The following is a 20,822-nucleotide window of genomic DNA, read 5'->3' on the forward strand; positions in this document are numbered from 1 at the left end:
AAGGGGAGAAAGGGACTTTTGATAAGAAACATTAGCTATGACTCAATATGGCCGACTGGAAGCTCTCTAGGACGGGAAAGGAACGCTGAAATTATTTCACAAAACATGCAATTCACTTTACAGCTGATAAGGAGGCGACAAATAGAGAGAGCGATTGTTATTGTCCAGAGAGCCAAGCCTCCATTTTAAAATTAGAAAGGAGGGATGAGAAAGAGAGAAAGCGAGAGAGAGAGAGGGGGATAGACAATTTCTTGGGATAGCCTTCCAAATAAGCTTTGTAAATTCCCTTCTGCTATATATGCCTCAGCTCTCTGGCTCCATCAATATGTGAACCTCTTAAAAGGTCTTCACAAGAACACAATACAGCAAGAGCAACGGTGAATCCTCTTGTTTCACTTTCAAAAGGGAATGGAGAAAGCCTGCAAGTAACATCCAACGCAACGACGACGAATTCTGCAGATATTGCGTGAAATGACATTTGAACGGTCCACATTTCCAGAGTAAATGCAACCACGCAGGACACCATAGTGTGACAGTGAACGTATAGGCTACTACTAAAGTACTACAGGTTTGAAAGCCATTTAGAGAGTCAATGTTACGGTAAAGCATGCAGTAAATGTTAGTGTGGATGGCTGGTATAGACAATCACAGCACACGGTTTTAAGTGCGTACATAAAGCTGAAGAGAACAGCTCTAACCCTGGCGCAGTCAGAGTCATTATTGTGACAATGACATACTCACTCAGACAGGAGCACTATTGAATAAAACATTTTTTTTCCTTATGTAACCCAGAGACGGGGTTAAAACTGGTGCACTGTTTAGGGACTAGAGACATATTATCATTATTGTCTCTGCCTGTGATTGTACAGACTGTAACAACTGTACCATGAGTTCTCATTGGTTCCATACACTGAGCTTCCCTTCTATTGTCTGTCTGTCAGATGGACGAGAGGATAGAGAATGTGTTTGTAAGTCATTGGGCCGGGAACGCCAAAAATCCACACACAAGGGGACACGAGGATTAGAGGAGAGAATGGGCAGAGAGAGACTAGACAGGGACTGGGTACAGTAGGAGTCAGCCTCTCTCCTAATGTTGATTTTTTAAACCAGGTTTCTGAGAACCAGTTTGAGTGGAGGGCTAAAATAGCTCTGCAGTCATTATATCTGAACACCAGGGACACAGGGGCTACATAGAACCCGTTTCCACACTTGTTTGTGTGTAACTGCTAACATAAACCTCAGTGTGAATTTGCTGCCAAAGCCGAGATGTGAAATAGACAAAGAGGAATCAGATAAGATAGAGAGATGTTTAAATGTTTATTTGCCAAGCAGAGCATGTGTTTGTTTGTGTGTGTGTACAGTATGTGTGTGCGTGTGACCTCCGCGCTGCTTGAAGGTCACCCCCAGTGTTTATTGGCACTCAGTCCTTTCCCAGGACTTCCCAACGCCTCTCAGACAGCAACACATAAGCACATGCTCCCTCCACAGCAACAGGAAGAGTGTGTGTGTGTGAGAGAGAGAGAGGGGTGGCTTGCACACCCTCCCAGTGGGACAGTGAACAACAGGAAGAGACAAGCTCCAGCTCCATGGTCCACAGAGGGGCCTAGTGCACAAAATACAACCCCAGGAGAGAACACTGTGTGGGGGAGACAGGGCTGACCTTCCTCCCTAGAGACTAGATGGATGGAGGGTGTGATTACCACACAACACGAAGGACAGTGAGTGTTTACGGTTTACACCAATGATGGCTCTGGAATTATCATCAGATCTCACCAGCCAGTTTATCACACTATCCCCATGTTTTATTAAGAGGGAAACACACAACTATGTTTCATAGGTCTTTCAGTGAAGAGATTTCAACTGTGTTCACATTGGCCAAATATATGCACGTACGGAGACATACGAAGACATAGCCAGCCTGCTACAGGATGACCCCTGAACTCAGATGACCACTGACCGCACACAGAATACACAAAAATCATCTCTCTCAGTATGGGGCTATGAGTGAGGGGGAGAAGAGAGGGATGAAATGGAGGAGAGAAAATACACCCAAGAGGTGAAAGGGACATGAGGTACTGTGATTAACACATAGTGACATAATCTAAGAACACTCCGCTATCCTGTCCGTCATCACTAAACGGGCAGACTGGGTGAGTTCATCAAAGATGGTCAGTCAATGAGGTTATCACAGAGAGCCCAGAAGGTCATCCGTGTTGTTATCAGTGGTGTGACCTCAGTGAGGTTTAATGATTCAGAATGGAGTAACGCTGGTGTGTGTGTGTGTGTGCACGCATGTGTGTGTGTGTGTGTCTGTCAAAAAGGAAGGCGTAGCAGGTGGTAATGGGGTGGTTTTTAGGCCAATTTCCTGCAATTCCACAAATTTCTACATGGAGCTGAGAGACATTTTTGCAGTTTCAGAGGAAATTTCCTGCAATTCTACACATTTTGTCATGGCGCTGAGATAAAATCTTGCAGTTTTAAAGCACTTTTTCTGCAATTCTATATATTCTGCAATGGAGCTGAGAGAAAATGTTGCCGTTTTAAAACAAATTTCCTACAATTCTATGCATTTTGCCATGGCTAATGTGTTATTTTTCTCAAACATAATAACAAAATCAATACTGCTGAATTCATTGTTTTTGGAACTGTCTAGTCTAGCTTGTATTTTGGTGACTGTTAGTTCTCAAAGATTATATTATTAAAAAAAGATAGGTCCATTATCTTTTCTACATACTTTATCTGCTTTTAGTTGTTGAAGTTTACACAAAGGATTTTGAATATTATAATTGTTTTACCGTTTGGTCCCGCCCAAGAATTTTCTATGCAGAAAAATCCCTGACTGTCTGAATTCTTGTGTCATTTACTGGAGTTTGATCAGGTTCCAGTCACTGTCTGCTCAGTCACCTCATCCCTTGCTCGCTCTCTCTTTCTCCTCCAGTTGCAGACTACACAATGAGCCCAGACAGGCTGTTTCTGCCCCATTAGCTCTTGCCATGGTGCACTGATCTACAGCCTCAACACAGATAGTCAATATGGCTGGAGCTGGGCAGACACACACTGATCTAGACCCACAGCGAGTGCACAGTGGACTCGTCAGCAGTGACAGGCTCTGGCACGGCTACTCTTTCATCCCACTCTCTCTCTCTCTCTTCCCTCTCGCTCTTTGCACACATACACACACAAAAGTTGAAATGGGGAAAAGGTAGAGAAACCCAAGCAAACAGCAACCTGTAGGGGCATCAGGAGACAGGGTTGGATATGGGATTGCAATATTAATACCAGCATCAAACATTTATGGGCATTCTCTCCTCCAAGCAGAGAAGTTGAAAATGATTTGTGTGTGCGCGCGCGTGTGTGTGTGTGTGTGTGTTAGGGCTGCACAATTAATAGAATTCACATAAAAACCGCAAGAGATCCATGATGCATGTTATATTTTGAAACGTCACTCAGAACACTCATGTAACGTCCGCTTTTATAGTTTACTCCGTTTGTCAGTTTACATGCTGCTCTGTTAGGACAAATGCAGTCAACAGATTGTACCAAACAGGAACGATGCTGCTTTTCACTTTGTTTCTTAATATACACTACCGTTCAAAAGTTTGGGGTCACTTAGAAATGTCCTTGTTTTTTAAAGAAAAGCTAATTTTTTGTCCATTAAAATAACATCAAATTGATCAGAAATACAGTGTAGACATTGTTAATGCCACTCCTGTGCGCCAATGATCATTTAGCCTTTTAAAATGATAAAAACTTGGATTAGCTAACACAACGTGCCATTGGAACACAGGAGTGATGGTTGCTGATAATGGGCCTCTGTATGCCTATGTAGATATTCCATTAAAAATCTGCCGTTTCCAGCTACAATAGTCATTTACAACATTAACAATGTGTACACTGTATTTCTGATCAATTTGATGTTATTTTAATGAGAAAAAAAAGTGTTTTTCTTTAAAAAAAAAAAAATTCTAAATGACCCCAAAGTTTTTTGAACGGTAGTGTAAATAATTTTATTTTTTATGATTCCAACAGTTGTCCAAGTGTTTTGATCTATATCACAAACGCAATATTTGGCCAAAAACAATTTGCAATGACATTTTTTGTGCATATCGTGCAGCTCTAGCGTGTGTGTGTGTGTTTGCATTGTACAGTTCACCACTTCTAATTTTTGTAGGTTACTAATGATGGTCATTAGTAACCTACAAAACTTGCTAAGTGCCTGGTACTCAACACTCTATTGTCCCTCTAATCACACTGACATCAATGCAAATGTAATCAGAAATCTAATCAAATATTTCCTGAGAGCCCATGAGCTCATATTGCTAGTGGTTGTATTAATTTAGGATCTATCCCATCCCACAACTGTCCCAGACTATGTTTGGAATATTTCCTTCTCGCACAGAATATAATAGGTCGACTTTTATACTATGGGGGATAGTAGATTGACATAGGCTAGTGCTTTTGCTGTTCGTTAGGCCAACACATCTTGTTGGCTGATGAAAAGTAAAATGTGGACAGTTCTTCCAATATCTTCAATATGCACCTCGGAATTGGATAAGGTGAGCGCAGTTGCGTCCCCGATGTGTCCGTCTTCACTTGTAGCCTGTAAGAAAGACCAGATCACGTGACGGAGAGCCATTTGAGTGAGAGGTGTCATGTCTTTGGCTATGCCGGATTAAGTGATATGACATGCTATTCTATAAAATCATTTCTCTGTAAGTAATATTACCTGATTAAGCTAATCAGGTAAATGTAATTAACAAGAAAGTCAGGGAACCACAAAATAATGTTTATAGAGCTGTTATCTTCCGAATAAACGGCTGGTTACACAAAGAAAGGGGGTTGGGTTTTGAATGAAAGAGCGGGAAGACTGAGGAACAAAAAGATTTTGTGTCTCTATCGGGCCGTAGGCAGCTATGCTATCGTAAATACAGTATCTTATGCATTCTAAATAACCGCCCATTTGAAAAAAGAAATTGCAATAAATATTTACTCCGAGTTGCGCTTCGGTAGAATGGTCGTAGAAAGAAGGCGGGGTGGTCCAGCATGGATCTCTGGTCCTCTGAAGAATGTCTAGTGGTGAACTGGAGCATGGTAGAATGGATACTCCGTCTGTCCTCTCCTAGCCCACGTTTAGCGGGCGGAGAGGGTATCACTTATTTAGTGAATAAAAGTTCAAAGTTCATACCAAGTTGCCATACTTTTATGCTCATGCTATATCCTGGCTGGTATAGTCGAAATTCATCCTTCCGGCGTGTAGGTCATCACCTTCACGTTGAGATTTGATGCAAATTTTGTTAGGTTCCTGTCGTTCAACCAGAGCTCACGCTGAGGTTGGCTTAGTTATGTAGGTAATCTTTGTCCTTTCAACGTGGGGACCGCAAGTCCACACGTCCTTGGAACAGGAAGTTGAATTTTCGTCAATGGGTTTATATAGTGGTGAAAGAAGGGCGTGTTTCATAGTTTACAACCAAAGTCTGTTCATTTGGGCGGGGCCTCTGAGTGAGCAGAGTTTCTCTATGACAAACCATTCTCTCACTTAAGAAGCTAAAATTACATTTAATCTTTTCACAAATAATTTCATATTTAAACACGTAAAATTGCACAACAATTCCATGTGAATCTGATAACTAGAATGTGTCGACTTTCCAAGATACAGTTTGTCATCCTGTCATTAGTAGTAATGTCTCAGACAACAACTGATCTGAGATCATATTCATTAAGTACCAACGCATATTTTCAACTGGTTGGATTACCGAAATATGGTTCCGTTTCCCACCTTTCGATGTTACCAGACTCTTTATGTTACAAAGGCTTTACAAGAGTCAACTCTATAAAGTAGAGAGAGAGAAAAGAGGAAAGGTATTTATGGGGGTCATAAACCTCCCCCAACAGGCCAACATCATGACAGTGGTGCTTTGGAGCATGCAGCCGGGAGAGTAGAATAATAATGATAATATTCAGCCCAAGGGCACAACGGCCACTGGCCACAAAAGGCATGTTTTTTCAGGGGGCATTACGGCCACACAAAGGGATGCCGCAGGGAAATTGGAAGCATTATCAAGTGCTTGTCAAATTGTGAATGAGAAACTAATGCAGTGTGTACAGCCTGTGCAAAAAAAACAAAGCAGAGCTCATGCCTTTCATGCAACTTTTTTCAAATCATCATTAGAGTCTCATCATGCAGCCTTACAATGTATTAAAAATCCAAACATATATCCCAACATTTTTAGAACTAAAGTTACATTAATAACTCTAAATTAAGCATATAGGAATACCTATTTCTTTGTTAACCGTTCAACACAGAATGTGCGCACACCCTCAAATCGCTGGGAGAAAATATCCTTCCTATTTTATTCAGCTATGTTCAATAATATTCTTCATACTATAAAATAATGCCATGAAAAAGTTAAGCAAATCTTGTCTGCAAAATGAATTAGTGTAGCCCACAGCCATAGCCAGATCAGGGCTTAACATAAGGACAACTCAGAGTATGCTATTCTGTTCTTCTGAAATACACTACATTTTCTTCAAATAATGTTTCCTTAGACCTGTCTAAAATAAATAATGGATTTATTGTGATGGTGTAAGCATTACTAGGGCTGTGGTTGTCATGAAATTTAGTCAGCCGGTAATTGTCAAGCAAATAACTGTCATGGTAATTGACTGTTAATTAGCATAAACACATTTAGCATCTCCTGTCTTCCACGTATAGCCTCCAAGCCACTGATGCAGACCTTTAGTAACATCTACATTTTAAAAAGTCTTTATTAGACTTGGAAGACAGGAGATGCTAAATGTGTTTATGCTAATTAACAGTCAATTACCATGACAGTTATTTGCTTGACAATCACCGGCTGACTAAATTTCATGACCACCACAGCCCTAGATGTGACACTTGGCATTCAGGCCAAATAGTTTAATCTTGGTTTCATCAGACCGGAGAATCTTGTTTCTCATGGTCCGAGAGTCCTTTAGGAAGCCTTTTGGCAAACTCGGTCATGTGCCTTGTGGCTTCCCTCTGGCCACTCTACCATAAAGGCCTGATTGTTGGAGTGCTGCAGAGATGGTTGTCCTTCTGGAGGGTTCTCCCATCTCCACAGAGGAACTCTGGAGCTCTGTCAGAGTGACCATCGGGTTCTTGGTCACCTCCCTGACCAAGGCTCTTCTGCCCCGATCGCTCAGTTTTTTATTTAATACATTTTAGAATAAGGCTGTAACGTGACAAAATGTGGAAAAAGTCAAGGGGTCTGAATACTTTGTGAATGCACTATATATTCCCTACAGGCTGCATCTAATCTAGCCTGGTCATGTTACCAGATATTCTTCATAAATTAGCGAACTCCTTTGTCATTCAAAGTGTCATTTGGCATTAAAATCAACAAAAGAGTAAGATAAAACAAGCAAATCTGGCAACCAGGCTAGTGTGACTAATGGATTGGGGGCAATTATGTGTGTCCTTTCAGACAGGTGTATAATACCTGATGATTGGCCAAAATCCCCTAGGGTTCACCTACCTTTACCATTGGCACAGTTGCCGAGCCCGGTCTTCAAGAGAGTGCAAACACACAGACTGGCATGGCAACAAAGAGAGGGAGAAAGACACAAAAAGGGAGTGTGTGTGTGTGTGTGTGTGTGTGTGTGTGTGAGAGAGAGAGAGGAGGGGGGAGAAAGAGAGCGACAGAGAGAATTTAGAATTTAAAAATCGACCTTTGGCACAATTCCGAGATGTAGTGACACCGGCACCAGCGGAAAACCAGCGGAAAACACCCTCCGAAGAAAACCATATGTGCTCTGATGCCTCGGAGTTGAGAGAGAGACAGAGACAGCTCCTCTTTCATTTTGCCATTTCCTGGCAAAATATGACATCATTATCCTCTGCCTGACATTGACATCCCAATTTCAGTTCTGAAACCTAGCCAATCTGTGGAATGTGAATCCTAATGACTGTTCCAGAGCTTATGTGGAGAAAATAGCCATTACTGAACACAGGCTTGAAAGCTGCATCTTGATGGGTGTCATGTCTATCTGTGGAGCTAGTGCCACTGAGGCTACAGACACACTAGAGTAGTGGGCTACAGGCCTACCAAAACTGGCCAGCGAGTGATTTTTTTTTTGGGGGGGTGAAAAAAATACTGCAAAATCATTAGGAATTCAGCTAAAATAAATAATACTATTTAGGAAATCTGTTTGCAAGTATTCCCAGAAATAAAGAAAGAGACGTGATCGTGCCTCAATGTAATCAAAGAATGAAATTGTCATTTTCAAATACAATTTCTTGGGCTTAGTTATGTCAATTTGCAATGAACATTATAATTGCAGTGTACATTATAATACATATGATTATAATTATGTTCCGGCCCCCCAGGCTGAATCTACCTGCCTACCCCTGCACTAGAGACACAATACTACACTGAATTAAACACTGCACAAAGCTAACGAAAGGATGAAATGAGGGACCTGTTACACGAGACCCATCAGAGGAAGGAGAAGTAAAGAGAGAAAGAGAGAATAGGGAAAGAGAGTAGAGGTCGACCAATCGGCCATGCCGATTAATTAGGGCCGATTTCAAGTTTTCCTAACAATCGGTAATCTGCATTTTTTGGACACCAATCATGGCCGATTACATTGCACTCCACGAGGAGACTGCGTGGTTGGCTGACTACCTGTTATGCGAGTGCAGCAAGGAGCCAAGGTAAGGTGCTAGCTAGCATTAAACGCATCTTATAAAAAACAATCAATCAATCTTAACATAATCACTAGTTAACTACACATGGTTGATGATATTACTAGTTTATCTAGATTGTCCTGCGTTGCATATAATCGATGCGGTTCCTGTTACTTTATCATTGAATCACAGCCTACTTTGCCAAATGGGTGAGTTAACAAGCGCATTCGCGAAAAAAGCACTGTCGTTGCACCAATGTGTACCTAACCATAAACATCAACGCCTTTCTTAAAATCAATACACAAGTAAATATTTTTAAACCTGCATATTTAGTTAATATGCCTGCTAACATGAATTTCTTTTAACTAGGGAAATTGTGTCACTTCTCTTGCGTTCTGTGCAACAGAGTCAGGGTATTTGCAGCAGTTTGGGCCACCTGGCTCGTTGCGAACTTTGTGAAGACTATTTCTTCCTAACAAAGACAGCCAACTTTGCCAAACGGGGGATGATTTAACAAAAGCACAATCGCTGCACGAATGTACCTAACCATAAACATCAATGCCTATACACAGAAGTATATATTTTTTAAACCTGTATATTTAGTTAAAATAAATTCATGTTAGCAGGCAATATTAAACTAGGGAAATTGTGTCACTTCTCTTGCGTTCAATGCAAGCAGAGTCAGGGTATATGCAACAGTTTGGGCCGCCTGGCTCGCTGCGAACTAATTTGCCAGAATGTTACGTAAGTATGACTTAACATTGAAGGTTGTGCAATGTAACAGCAATATTTAGACTTATGGATGCCACCCGTTTGATAAAATACGGAACGGTTCCGTATTTCACTGAAAGAATAAACATTTTGTTTTCGAAATGATAGTTTAAAAATTTGACCATATTAATGACCTAAGGCTTGTATTTCTGTGTGCTATTATATTATAATTAAGTCTATGATTTGATAGAGCAGTCTGACTGAGCGGTGGTAGGCAGCAGCAAGCTCGTAAGCCTTCATTCAAACAGCACTTTACTGCGTTTGCCAGCAACTCCTCTGTTTGACTTCAAGCCTATCAACTCCCGAGATTAGGCTGGTAATACTAAAGTACCTATTAGAACATCCAATAGTCAAAGGTATATGAAATACAAATGGTATAGAGAGAAATAGTCCTATAATAACTATAACCTAAAACTTCTTACCTGGGAATATTGAAGACTCATGTTAAAAGGAACCACCAGCTTTCATATGTTCTCATGTTCTGAGCAAGGAACTTAAACGTTAGCTTTTTTACATGGCACATATTGCACTTTTATTTTCTTCTCCAACACTTTGTTTTTGCATTATTTAAACCAAATTGAACATGTTTCATTATTTGATCATATTACTCCAGTGCTAGCCTCCCTACACTGGCTTCCTGTTAAGGCAAGGGCTGATTTCAAGGTTTTACTGCTAACCTACAAAGCATTACATGGGCTTGCTCCTACTTATCTTTCCGATTTGGTCCTGCCGTACATACCTACACGTACGCTATGGTCACAAGACGCAGGCCTCCTAATTGTCCCTGGAATTTCTAAGCAAACAGCTGGAGGCAGGGCTTTCTCCTATAGAGCTCCATTTTTATGGAATGGTCTGCCTACCCATGTGAGAGACCTCTCAACCTTTAAGTCTTTACTGAAGACTCATCTGTTCAGTAGGTCCTATGATTGAGTGTAGTCTGGCCCAGGAGTGTGAAGGTGAACGGAAAGGCTCTGGAGCAACAAACCGCCCTTGCTGTTTCTGCCTGGCCGGTTCCCCTCTCTCCACTGGGATTCTCTGCCTCTAACCCTATTACAGGGGCTGAGTCACTGGCTTACTGGTGTTCTTCCATGCCGTCCCTAGGAGGGGTGCGTCACTTGAGTGGGTTGAGTCACTGATGTGGTATTCCTGTCTGGGTTGGCACCCCCCCTTGGGTTGTGCCGTGGCGGAGATCTTTGTGGGCTATACTCGGCCTTGTCTCAGGATGGTAAGTTGGTGGTTGAAGATATCCCTCTAGTGGTGTGGGGGCTGTTCTTTGGCACAGCGGGTGGTGTTATATCCTGCCTGTTTGGCCCTGTCTGGGGGGATCATCGGATGGGGCCACAGTGTCTCCTGACTCCTCCTGTCTCAGCCTCCAGTATTTATGCTGCAGTAGTTTATGTGTCGGGGGGTTAGGGTTAGTCTGTTATATCTGGAGTATTTCTCCTGCCTTATCCGGTGTCCTGTGTGAATTTAAGTATGCTCTCTCTAATTCTCTCTTTCGTTCTCGCTCTCGGAGGACCTGAGCCCTAGGACCATGCCTCAGGACTATCTGGCTTGATGACTCCTTGCTGTCCCCAGTCCACCTGGCCGTGCTGCTGCTCCAGTTTCAACTGTTCTGCCTGCGGCTATGGAACCCTGATCTGCTACCTGTCCCAGACCTGCTGTTTTCAACTCTCTAGAGACAGCAGGAGCAGTAGAGATACTCTCAATGATCGGCTATGAAAAGCCAACTGACATTTACTCTTGAGGTGCTGACTTGTTGCACCCTCGACAACTACTGTGATTATTATTATTTGACCATGCTGGTAATTTATGAACATTTGAACATCTTGGCCATGTTCTGTTATAATCTCCACCCGGCACAGCCAGAAGAGGACTGGCCACCCCTCATAGCCTGGTTCCTCTCTAGGTTTCTTCCTAGGTTTTGGCCTTTCTAGGGAGTTTTTCCTTGCCACCGTGCTTCTACACTTGCATTACTTGCTGTTTGGGGTTTTAGGCTGGGTTTCTGTATAGCACTTTGAGATATCAGCTGATGTAAGAAGGGCTATATAAATACATTTGATTTGAGACTAAATTGATTTTATTGATGTATTATATTAAGTTAAAATAAAAGTGTTCATTGTTCATTCAGTATTGTTGTAATTGTCATTATTACAAATATATTATATATATAAATAAATAAATAAAATCGGCCGATTAATTGGTATCGGCTCTTTTGGTCCTCCAATAATTGGTATCGGTATCGGCGTTGGAAAATCATAATCGGTCGACCTCTAAAAGAGAGGGGTTGATAGAGAGAGAGAGAATGTTGAGAGCGAAAGGTTGATACAGAGAGAAATAGAAAGTGTTAGAGACATGCAGCCAGAGAAGAGGAGGGAGGGTGGGTGGGCGAGATGAGTAGGAAGGGCTGTTAGTGCTCTGAGACGGAGCGAGTGAGAGTGGGAGAGGGAAAGAGGGGAGAGCGCAGCACAGCCAGAGAGCAGAACATTGATCTCTCTACTCCAGCCTGGATCCTTCCACACTTCTCATTGAGACCAGTCCCGGGAAACAGACCCTGAGGACTTAACTACACCATCTTACCCGTCACACACAGCCAGAAACCGCCTCAGCAGCTTCTGGTCCTTTCCTCTATCTCTTCCTCCTTCACTCTACCTGGGAGAGAGTGTTCCACCTGGCTATCTATGCTGACAGTGCTGTGAGGTAGAGGACGGACACACGACTACCTCAGAGGACAAGGTAAACATCTATCACTGCACTGATTTCTCTATTCTCTGTTACAATTGCTCGCTTGATAATGAATGTCAGTTTGTACACTGAAGCAAATAAATGCATTTCAGATGCGTTCAAAAACGAACTCAAAATGACAACAGTAATGACTTCAGTTCTTGACAAAAGCACTCTCATTTTCTATCTCTGCTGAACTGTTAGGAACGGTTGTCAAAACGCCACCATACTGTACAGTATGTGCACACTAATCAGCAGAGTTCAAAAGAACAACTGGAGCAAAAAGCCTGCAGACTTCTCACTTGTATTGTACCAACAGACAAAGAACCACCAGCCGTGTGTGCTCACTGCATGTACAGTACCATAGCGTTCTAGCACAGTCTCTGCCTGCCTGCTCCACCAGCCTACAGTCACACAGTAGAGAGAACTTGACCAATACAGCACACAGTCTCATCCAAAGGGATTATATTTCCGCTCCCTCTCCTGCCTGCCCACTTACTCAACACTCTGATGCTAATGTTAAGCATCACTTATGAGCGCGGTGTCTCTGAAGCCTTGCTCTTAGCGCGGTGCAAACACACCGCTCTCATAACAGCCTGAGCCTTCCACTCATCTCACACACGTAGAGAGACACACACGTAGAGAGACACACACACACCAAATACACCTTCTCAGAGTGCTCTGTGAGCTGTCATGCGTGCAAGTGAATAACTGAAAGCCAGTGGCTTAACCTCTGTGTGCAGTGCCACTGTGTGAAATTACAGAAACCAAACCACATGCTCTGTGTCATACGGATCCCAAACTGTCATGTTCCGTGTCATACGGATCCTACGGATCATACAGTGTTATATGCTCTGTGTCATACGGATCCTAAACTGTCATGTTCCGTGTCATACGGATCATACCCCGTCATATGTTACGGATCCTACAGTGTTATATGCTCTGTGTCATACCCCGTCTATGTTCCGTGTCATACGGATCATACCCCGTCGGGTGTTCCGTGTCATACGGATCATACCCCGTCATATGTTCCGTGTCATACGGATCATACCCCGTCATATGTTCCGTGTCATACGGATCATACTCCGTCATATGTTCCGTGTCATACGTTACCTTGTCATACGGATCATACCTCGTCATATGTTCCGTGTCATACGGATCATACCCGTCATATGTTTCGTGTCATACGGATCATACTCTCATATGCTCTTTGTCATATGAGTTTCTCTCTTCGCCCAGTAGCACTATCACTCTCTGGCCCTCTTGAGCTTCTGTTCACACACAGCCAAACAGCCACAGCAAGAGATGAAGACAGCGAGAGAGAGACAGAGAGAGAGAGCAAGTGAGCGAGCAAGTGAGCGAGCAAGTGAGCGAGATGACAAAGGGAGGGAGCCTGCACAAAGGACCAGTTCAAAGACTGAGGGCTCATTTGTCAAACAAACGCATGACAGAGACTACAGTATCAAGAACAGCAGAAGGCCTTGAATAGCCAACGGTATAATAAGTAAGACATCCACTATGAATCAAACAAGACACAGAACACCTCTCTCTTTGTGTCTCTCCATCCCCTTTTCTTGGGGGGGAGGATAATTAATTCAATACAAACCCGATTAGAGGTTATTAACAAAACACACTATAACAGACAGGCAGATCTATCACTGGGTTAACTTAACGTACAGTAGGCTGTTACTGATACAGCTCAACAGACTGTCTGGATAATGATCATTTGGGTCTGATATGTCATGACACACTTTCTTCTCATTCATTATCCTCCTTTCATTTATGTCTCTTCCTCTCTCCATCTTTTTGTTCTCCAGGGCGACGATTGAGGGAGGAAAAATAAACAGAAGGATGATGACGTCATCCCCTGATTGGTCCCCCTCTCCTACTCTATGATAGATAGAAAGAGAGGGAGAACGCGAGAGAGCGCACCAAACGCCACATAGCTGGCGGCCCAGTGTTCTAATATATTCTCCTCTCTCAGAAGTAGCTAACGACCTTCCTCCCAGCCTGGTCTGAATTTGTATAAGGTGCCACAGCACTGAGGTGATCCTGCCTCACTCCAGTGGAATTACAAGGTGGGAGGAGACGGAAAGGCCATTGACCTTTGCTCTGCTCTCTGGAAGGTGATGGAGGGGTGTTTCTGAAGGGTGTCGGGGGGGGGGGGGGATACGTACAGAAGGAAGAGAGGAGGACAGTTAAGTATCAGCCAGGCACTGCTCTGGCTCTGTTAAGATCCAAGGAGGACTACAGATCAAATAACAAAGAACAACAAGCAGCTGCCTAAAAGAAACCATTCATTTGGTAAACCACGTGGCTGGATGCTACAATGCACATCCTCTCCCTGCCCACTGCGGACGATGAGTGAATGCGTTTCTGCGTTTAATGAATCCTCAGCGCTTCTCCCTAATCGGAATACGGTGTTTTTATTGGATGTACAAGAGCACAGACCAGTCCTCTGTGATCCATCACTGTTGTTTGCAGCCTCTGGGTGAAATAAATCGAGAAATGTTTTGAAGGTGGACTGTTTTTTCTCTCATGGTGGAGCTGAATTTGAAATAGAAAAGGAAGGATCCAAGAAATACAGTTTCAGCTTGCTCCAACTGCACTCCTCGGCATAATAATCTTCCCATTATTTCGACAAAGGGCTGCCCCACTTGGATTAAACGTGTGCCAAGTGGAGATTTCTTCTACTACTACTACTACATAAGTATTATTATTATTACTACTACAGAACTATGGTTGAATCTTATGATTTCCTATTGAGGCCTCAGCAAGTCAGATCTGGCTGGTTCATGGACTCTTGAAGGGGAGACGGCACACGAGGGAGGGGTGAGTAAAAAAGGACTGTCTGGTTCTGGACAGTTTCTCTGGACAGGACAAGCCTCTGGACAGATCACACGGGAAAAAAACTGTTATATCTACACATCAAAGCAAAGCAAGGACATTAATTACTGAAATACCTAAGAACATGGACACATTGATCAAAGTAGCCAAAAAACACAACTCTAAACCTAATGTAACAACAAAACACTGACATAAGTGAAGCACTATTAGTTCTAGTCAGCTAACAACGTAACACTTGATAAAGCTGTCAGCAATGAAGGAATAAAAGGGAGAGTACTCATTTTTCACTCTTTCCACAAAGAGAAAAAGTTATCATGCACAGCAGAACACCATTTTTCAAAAGCACAGCGGAAAACTGCGGAAATTGGCTTTTTGATTTATAATTGCCACCTTTTGAAAGATTCCATCAAGATGACATCACAAAATGAGAAATGTTCACACATCGGCCAAATTTCACACTAAATGGAATCCCAGTGAGGTAAAAATACACTCAGACAAAGTCCCAGACACAAAAACAGACAGACAGATTGACAGTTAAAAGGAACAGAAATAGCTTATTCTACACTGTTGTATGCTCCCATATGAACTAGTTTCAACTTTTTGAAGGTACAGGAGATGACAATGAGACACGTAAAACGTAGATGAGGGGGAAGTCAATAGTCATGTATACTATACACTTTTGTGGTGAAACAACACCTTTATCTCCCCCATATATATGTTAATGCAATCAGTCCCGGTTCTGATCTCTCTCCTTTCCCTCCTCTCCCTGTCACCACGTCTCTCTAGGATAATGCATACCCCTCCTGTGCTGATCTCAGAAGCCGCCATGAGCAACGTGACTGTCCTCGACACCTCGGAACCCTCTGACCTTGATATGACCCAGTCTGCCGCCCCCTACCCCGTCAGCTTCCAGGTACACCCTTACATCACTTCTACTTTTCCTTAAAACTTTGTTCCACGTCAGTTATCTTGATTAAAGCAGTTATCACAGAAAATCTATTTTCGCGATAAAAGCAGATTGCACGATTAAAGCTTACAGTTGAAGTCAGAAGTTTACATACACCTTAGCCAAATACATTTAAACTCCGTTTTTCAAAATTCCTGACATTTAATCCTAGTAAAGATTCCCTGTCTTAGGTCAGTTAGGATCAGCACTATATTTTAAGAATGTGAAATGTATTTATTTATTTTTATATTTCACCTTTATTTAACCAGGTAGGCAAGTTGAGAACAAGTTCTCATTTACAATTGCGACCTGGCCAAGATAAAGCAAAGCAGTTCGACAACATACAAAAACACAGAGTTACACATGGAGTAAAACAACATACAATCAATGATGCAGTAGAAAAAAATAAGACTATATACAATGTGAGCAAATGATGTGAGATAATGGAGGTAAAGGCAAAAAAATGCCATGGTGGCAAAGTAAATAAAGTATGGCAAGAAAAACACTGGAATGGTAGATTTGTAGTTTGAAGAAAGTTAAAAGTTAAAATATAAATAATATGGTGCAAATGTCAGAATAATAGTTGAGAGAATGATTTATTTCAGCTTTTATTTCTTTCATCACATTCCCAGTGGGTCAGAAGTTTACATACACTCAATTAGTATTTGGTAGAATTGCCTTTAAATTGTTTAACTTGGGTCAAACATTCCGGGTAGCCTTCCACAAGCTTCCCACAATAAGTTGGGTGAATTTTGGCCCATTCCTCCTGACAGAGCTGGTGTAACTGAGTCAGGTTTGTAGGCCTCCTTGATCGCACACACTTTTTCAGTTCTGCCCACAGATTTTCTATGGGATTGAGGTCAGGGCTTTGTGATGGCCACCCCAATACCTTGACTTTGTTGTCCGTAAAGCCATTTTGCCACAACTTTGGAAGTATGCTTGGGGTCATTGCTCATTTGGAAGACCCATTTGCAATCAAGCTTTAACTTCCTGACTGATGTCTTGAGATGTTGCTTCAATATATCCACTTAATTTTCCTCCCTCATGATGCCATCTATTTTGTGAAGTGTTCCAGTCCCTCCTGCAGCAAAGTACCCCCACAACATGATGCTGCCACCCCCATGCTTCACGGTTTGGATGGTGTTCTTCAGTTTGCAAGCCTTCCCCTTTTTCCTCCAAACATAACGATGGTCATTATGGCCAAACAGTTCTATTTTTGTTTCATCAGACCAGAGGACATTTCTCCAAAAAGTATGATCTTTGTCACCATGTGCAGTTGCAAACCGTAGTCTGGCTTTTTATGGCGGTTTTGGAGCAGTGGCTTCTTCCTTGCGGAGTGGCCTTTCAGGTTATGTCGATATAGGACTTGTTTTACTGTGGGTATAGATACTTTTGTACCCGTTTCCTCCAGCATCTTCACAAGGTCCTTTGCTGTTGTTCTGGGATTAAGTTTCACTTTTCACACCAAAGTAAGTTCATCTCTAGGAGACAGAACGCATCTCCTTCCTGAGCGGTATGACGGCTGCATGGTCCCATGGTGTTATACTTGCGTAATATTGTTTGTACAGATGAACGTGGTACCTTCAGGCGTTTGGAAATTGCTCCCAAGGATGAACCAGACTTGTGGAGGTCTACAATTTTTTGGCCTATTTCTTTTGATTTTCCCATGATATCAAGCAAAGAGGCACTGAGTTTGAAGGTAAGCCTTGAAATACATCCACAGGTGCACCTCCAATTGACTCAAATTATGTCAATAAGCCTATCAGAAGCTTCTAAAGCCATGACATCATTTTCTGGAATTTTCCAAGCTGTTTAAAGGCACAGTCAACTTAGTGTATGTAAACTTCTGACCCACTGGAATTGTGATACAGTGACGTATAAGTGAAATAATCTGTCTGTAAACAATTGTTGGAAAAATGACTTGTGTCATTCACAAAGCAGATGTCCTAACCGACTTGCCAAAACTATAGTTTGTTAACAAGAAATTTGTGGAGTGGTTGAAAAACGAGTTTTAATGACTCCAACCTAAGTGTATGTAAACTTCCGACTTCAACTGTATATCACAATGAAAGCAGTTATCACAATGAAATTGGTTATCACGATACAAGCAGATATTACAATACTATTATTGTGATAGCATTTAGTTTCACGATAATGATACTATTATCCTCCAGGTGTCGCTGACAGGGTTCCTGCTGCTGGAGATTGTGCTGGGCTTAAGCAGTAACCTGACAGTGCTGGTCCTCTACTGCATGAAGCAGAACCTCATCACCTCTGTGTCCAACATCGTCACCATGAATCTGCACGTCCTAGACGTACTAGTGAGTGTCAGTATTTGATGTTTCCATTAGGCACAGGCCTCGGATCAGTGAAAATACAAACTTTAACCATTGGGAGGGAGAACACAAAACTGACCTTAAACCAATGTGTGGGGAAAATTCCAGTGAGTGTCTAGGATGAGATGATTGCAGTGCAATTGGTCTGTGACAAATCTCAAGATTCTTCAGGAAGCAGGCCACTATATCTGCTGTAGGAGAAGACAAATTTAACTAATAATAATCGTAATCTTTATTTATCTCTCTGGTTCCAGGTGTGTGTGTCTTGCATCCCTCTGACTGCCGTGGTAATACTCCTCCCCCTAGAGGCTGATACAGCGCTGGTCTGCTGCTTCCACGAGGCCTGTGTCTCCTTCGCTAGCGTAGCCACTGCCTCGAACGTGCTAGCCATCACTGTCGACCGCTACGACATCTCAGTGCGTCCAGCCAACCGCATGCTAACCATGGGCCGCGCGGTGGCTCTGCTGGGCTTAATTTGGGCTATGTCCTTTTTCAGTTTCCTGGTCCCCTTCATGGAGGTGGGCTTCTTCAGTGATTTTGGCTCAGAGTTCGTCAACCAGACTGCAGTTGCCTCTGTGGTCCATACTAATGAGTACTACACAGAGCTGGGGCTGTACTACCACCTCTTGGCTCAGATCCCCATCTTCTTCTTCACGGCCGTAGTCATGCTGGTGACCTACTACAAGATACTCCAGGCACTGAACATCCGCATCGGGACGCGCTTCCAACACAACCAGCCCAAGAAGAAGCCCCGCAAGAAGAAGACCATCTCCTTGACTACCGCAACGCAGGTGGAATCTACAGATGTGTCCCAGGGCAGCGGGGCAGTCCGAGGAGGCGGAAACCCACCTGCGGTCCTGTCCATGCGGACCTCCGTCTCCGTCCTCATGGCTCTGCGCAGGGCCGTTAAACGCCACCGGGAACGGCGGGAGAGGCAAAAACGCGTCTTCAGGATGTCCCTACTCATCATCTCCACCTTCCTGCTCTGCTGGACGCCCATCACAGTCCTCAACACGGTCATCCTCAGCGCAGGGCCCTCAGACTTCACGGTCAAGTTGCGGTTGGGTTTCCTGGTCATGGCCTACGGGACGACCATCTTCCACCCGCTGCTCTATGCCTTCACCAGGCAGAAGTTCCAAAAGGTGTTGAAGAGCAAGATGAAGAGGGTGGTGTCCGTGGTGGAGGCTGAGCCCACGCCCAACAATGTGGTCATTCACAACTCCTGGATCGACCCCAAGAGGAACAACAAGAAAGTCACCTTCGAGGAGACTGAGGTCAGGCAGAAGTGTCTATCTTCCCAGGATCCGGAATCAAACAACATCGTCTGTCATCCATGATAAGGCTATAGGGCATCGTGAAGATTGGCGCGGCTTGGGGGCAGTTAAGTCGAAAGACATACCTCTCAACAGAGGTGGCAGAGTGGGAAAACTTGGAATAAGCTATGTCCATCTTCAGAGAAAGTGGAATAAAGAGATAATTTCTGAGAAGCCATTGAATATCTGCATGGCTAGAGGGAGTTGGTAGACATGAGTCTGAGCCAAGGTCAAGATAGAAAAGCTTCGGTTCAGAAGATGCCGAATAAGACAATGTGGATTATGAGGACGTGACATAAGAATAAAATGGAATAAGCAACGGACACATACAGGGTGACAAAACATTATCAGGAACCAAGTAATTTAAAAAAGGGAAACCACTTATCCAAAGCAGTAATGTAAATGAAAGTGTTTTACCTGTACAGTTACCCTAAAGGGGATAATTTATTACTATTTATTGTAAGAGGTTGATGTGGTGTCAAGGACAATTTAAACAAAGTACTGTACCTACTGCATGGTGTTGTTATAGCCCGTAACATAATTATTGTGTATAGTCATGTACAGTGTATAGAATAAATATATGTTTACAACACAAAGGAAAGATTCACCCATTTTGAATGTTATATCGTATAGTGCATCTCTGAGCTATGAGCAATGATGCAAAATGCGTCATACCGGCTGTATTTCTGCCTGCTTGAATAGCCTTTTAGCTCAGATACACATGAAAACAAATGACCCCTGGAATCGATAGAACATAGCTCAGAGATAGACAAATATGATGTAACATTTCAAATAGGTGACTTTTTCATTAGGCACTAAGTATTTGTCCTTTTATAATAAATAATGTGAAAAAAGTTGAGGCCATTCTGTTGGGTATTCTGGTTAAAGGGTCTTCTGTCACATATTCCCCACTTTAGTACGCTTTTGTAAACTTGGCCACTAAGGCACAGATGACATCAAGTCAGTGTAGCGCCACAAATATTTACAGGTGAAATTCCACTTCCCCCTTTCCTGTCCTCTGAGAGTCTCTTTCCATGTGCCTGTTATATGTGTGATTTAGTGTAAGATGGAGGGATAGAAACAGAGGCAAGCAGCACTTTACAACCTAAGCGAGAGGCTGCAATCTGAAAACTAATCACAGCATTACTAAGACATGACCTTATGATTTCAACACATAATCAGCGCCTGTAGTTTAACTATTCTGAGATGACTCCAGCTCC

The 20,822-nt window shown here is 42.8% G+C and overlaps 2 protein-coding genes across 2 annotated transcripts in view; one reads left to right on the forward strand and one right to left on the reverse strand.

Annotated features, from left to right (window-relative positions):
- Nucleotides 1-20,822, reverse strand: part of LOC115198758 (conserved oligomeric Golgi complex subunit 5) — a 103,803-nt gene that overhangs the window by 54,911 nt on the left and 28,070 nt on the right. The window lies entirely within an intron of this gene.
- On the forward strand, nucleotides 11,845-20,456 carry LOC115198760 (G-protein coupled receptor 22). Its single transcript, XM_029761009.1, has 5 exons — nucleotides 11,845-12,172; nucleotides 13,978-14,992; nucleotides 15,794-15,920; nucleotides 18,128-18,274; nucleotides 18,544-20,456. Exons 3-5 carry the CDS (start codon nucleotides 15,798-15,800, stop codon nucleotides 19,624-19,626), a joined length of 1,353 nt encoding a protein of 450 aa, XP_029616869.1. The 5' UTR covers nucleotides 11,845-12,172; nucleotides 13,978-14,992; nucleotides 15,794-15,797; the 3' UTR covers nucleotides 19,627-20,456.

Source organism: Salmo trutta, chromosome 8, assembly GCF_901001165.1.
Source record: "Salmo trutta chromosome 8, fSalTru1.1, whole genome shotgun sequence".
In the NCBI taxonomy this organism is placed as follows: Eukaryota; Metazoa; Chordata; class Actinopteri; order Salmoniformes; family Salmonidae; genus Salmo; species Salmo trutta.

What these genes read in the sequence shown, in the direction of transcription:
- LOC115198760 (XM_029761009.1), top strand. Translation starts at nt 15,798, where the DNA reads ATGCATACCCCTCCTGTGCTGATCTCAGAAGCCGCCATGAGCAACGTG. An exon ending in CCTACCCCGTCAGCTTCCAG is followed by an intron (nt 15,921 to 18,127) that starts GTACACCCTTAC and finishes ATTATCCTCCAG; the next exon opens with GTGTCGCTGACAGGGTTCCT. An exon ending in TGCACGTCCTAGACGTACTA is followed by an intron (nt 18,275 to 18,543) that starts GTGAGTGTCAGT and finishes CTCTGGTTCCAG; the next exon opens with GTGTGTGTGTCTTGCATCCC.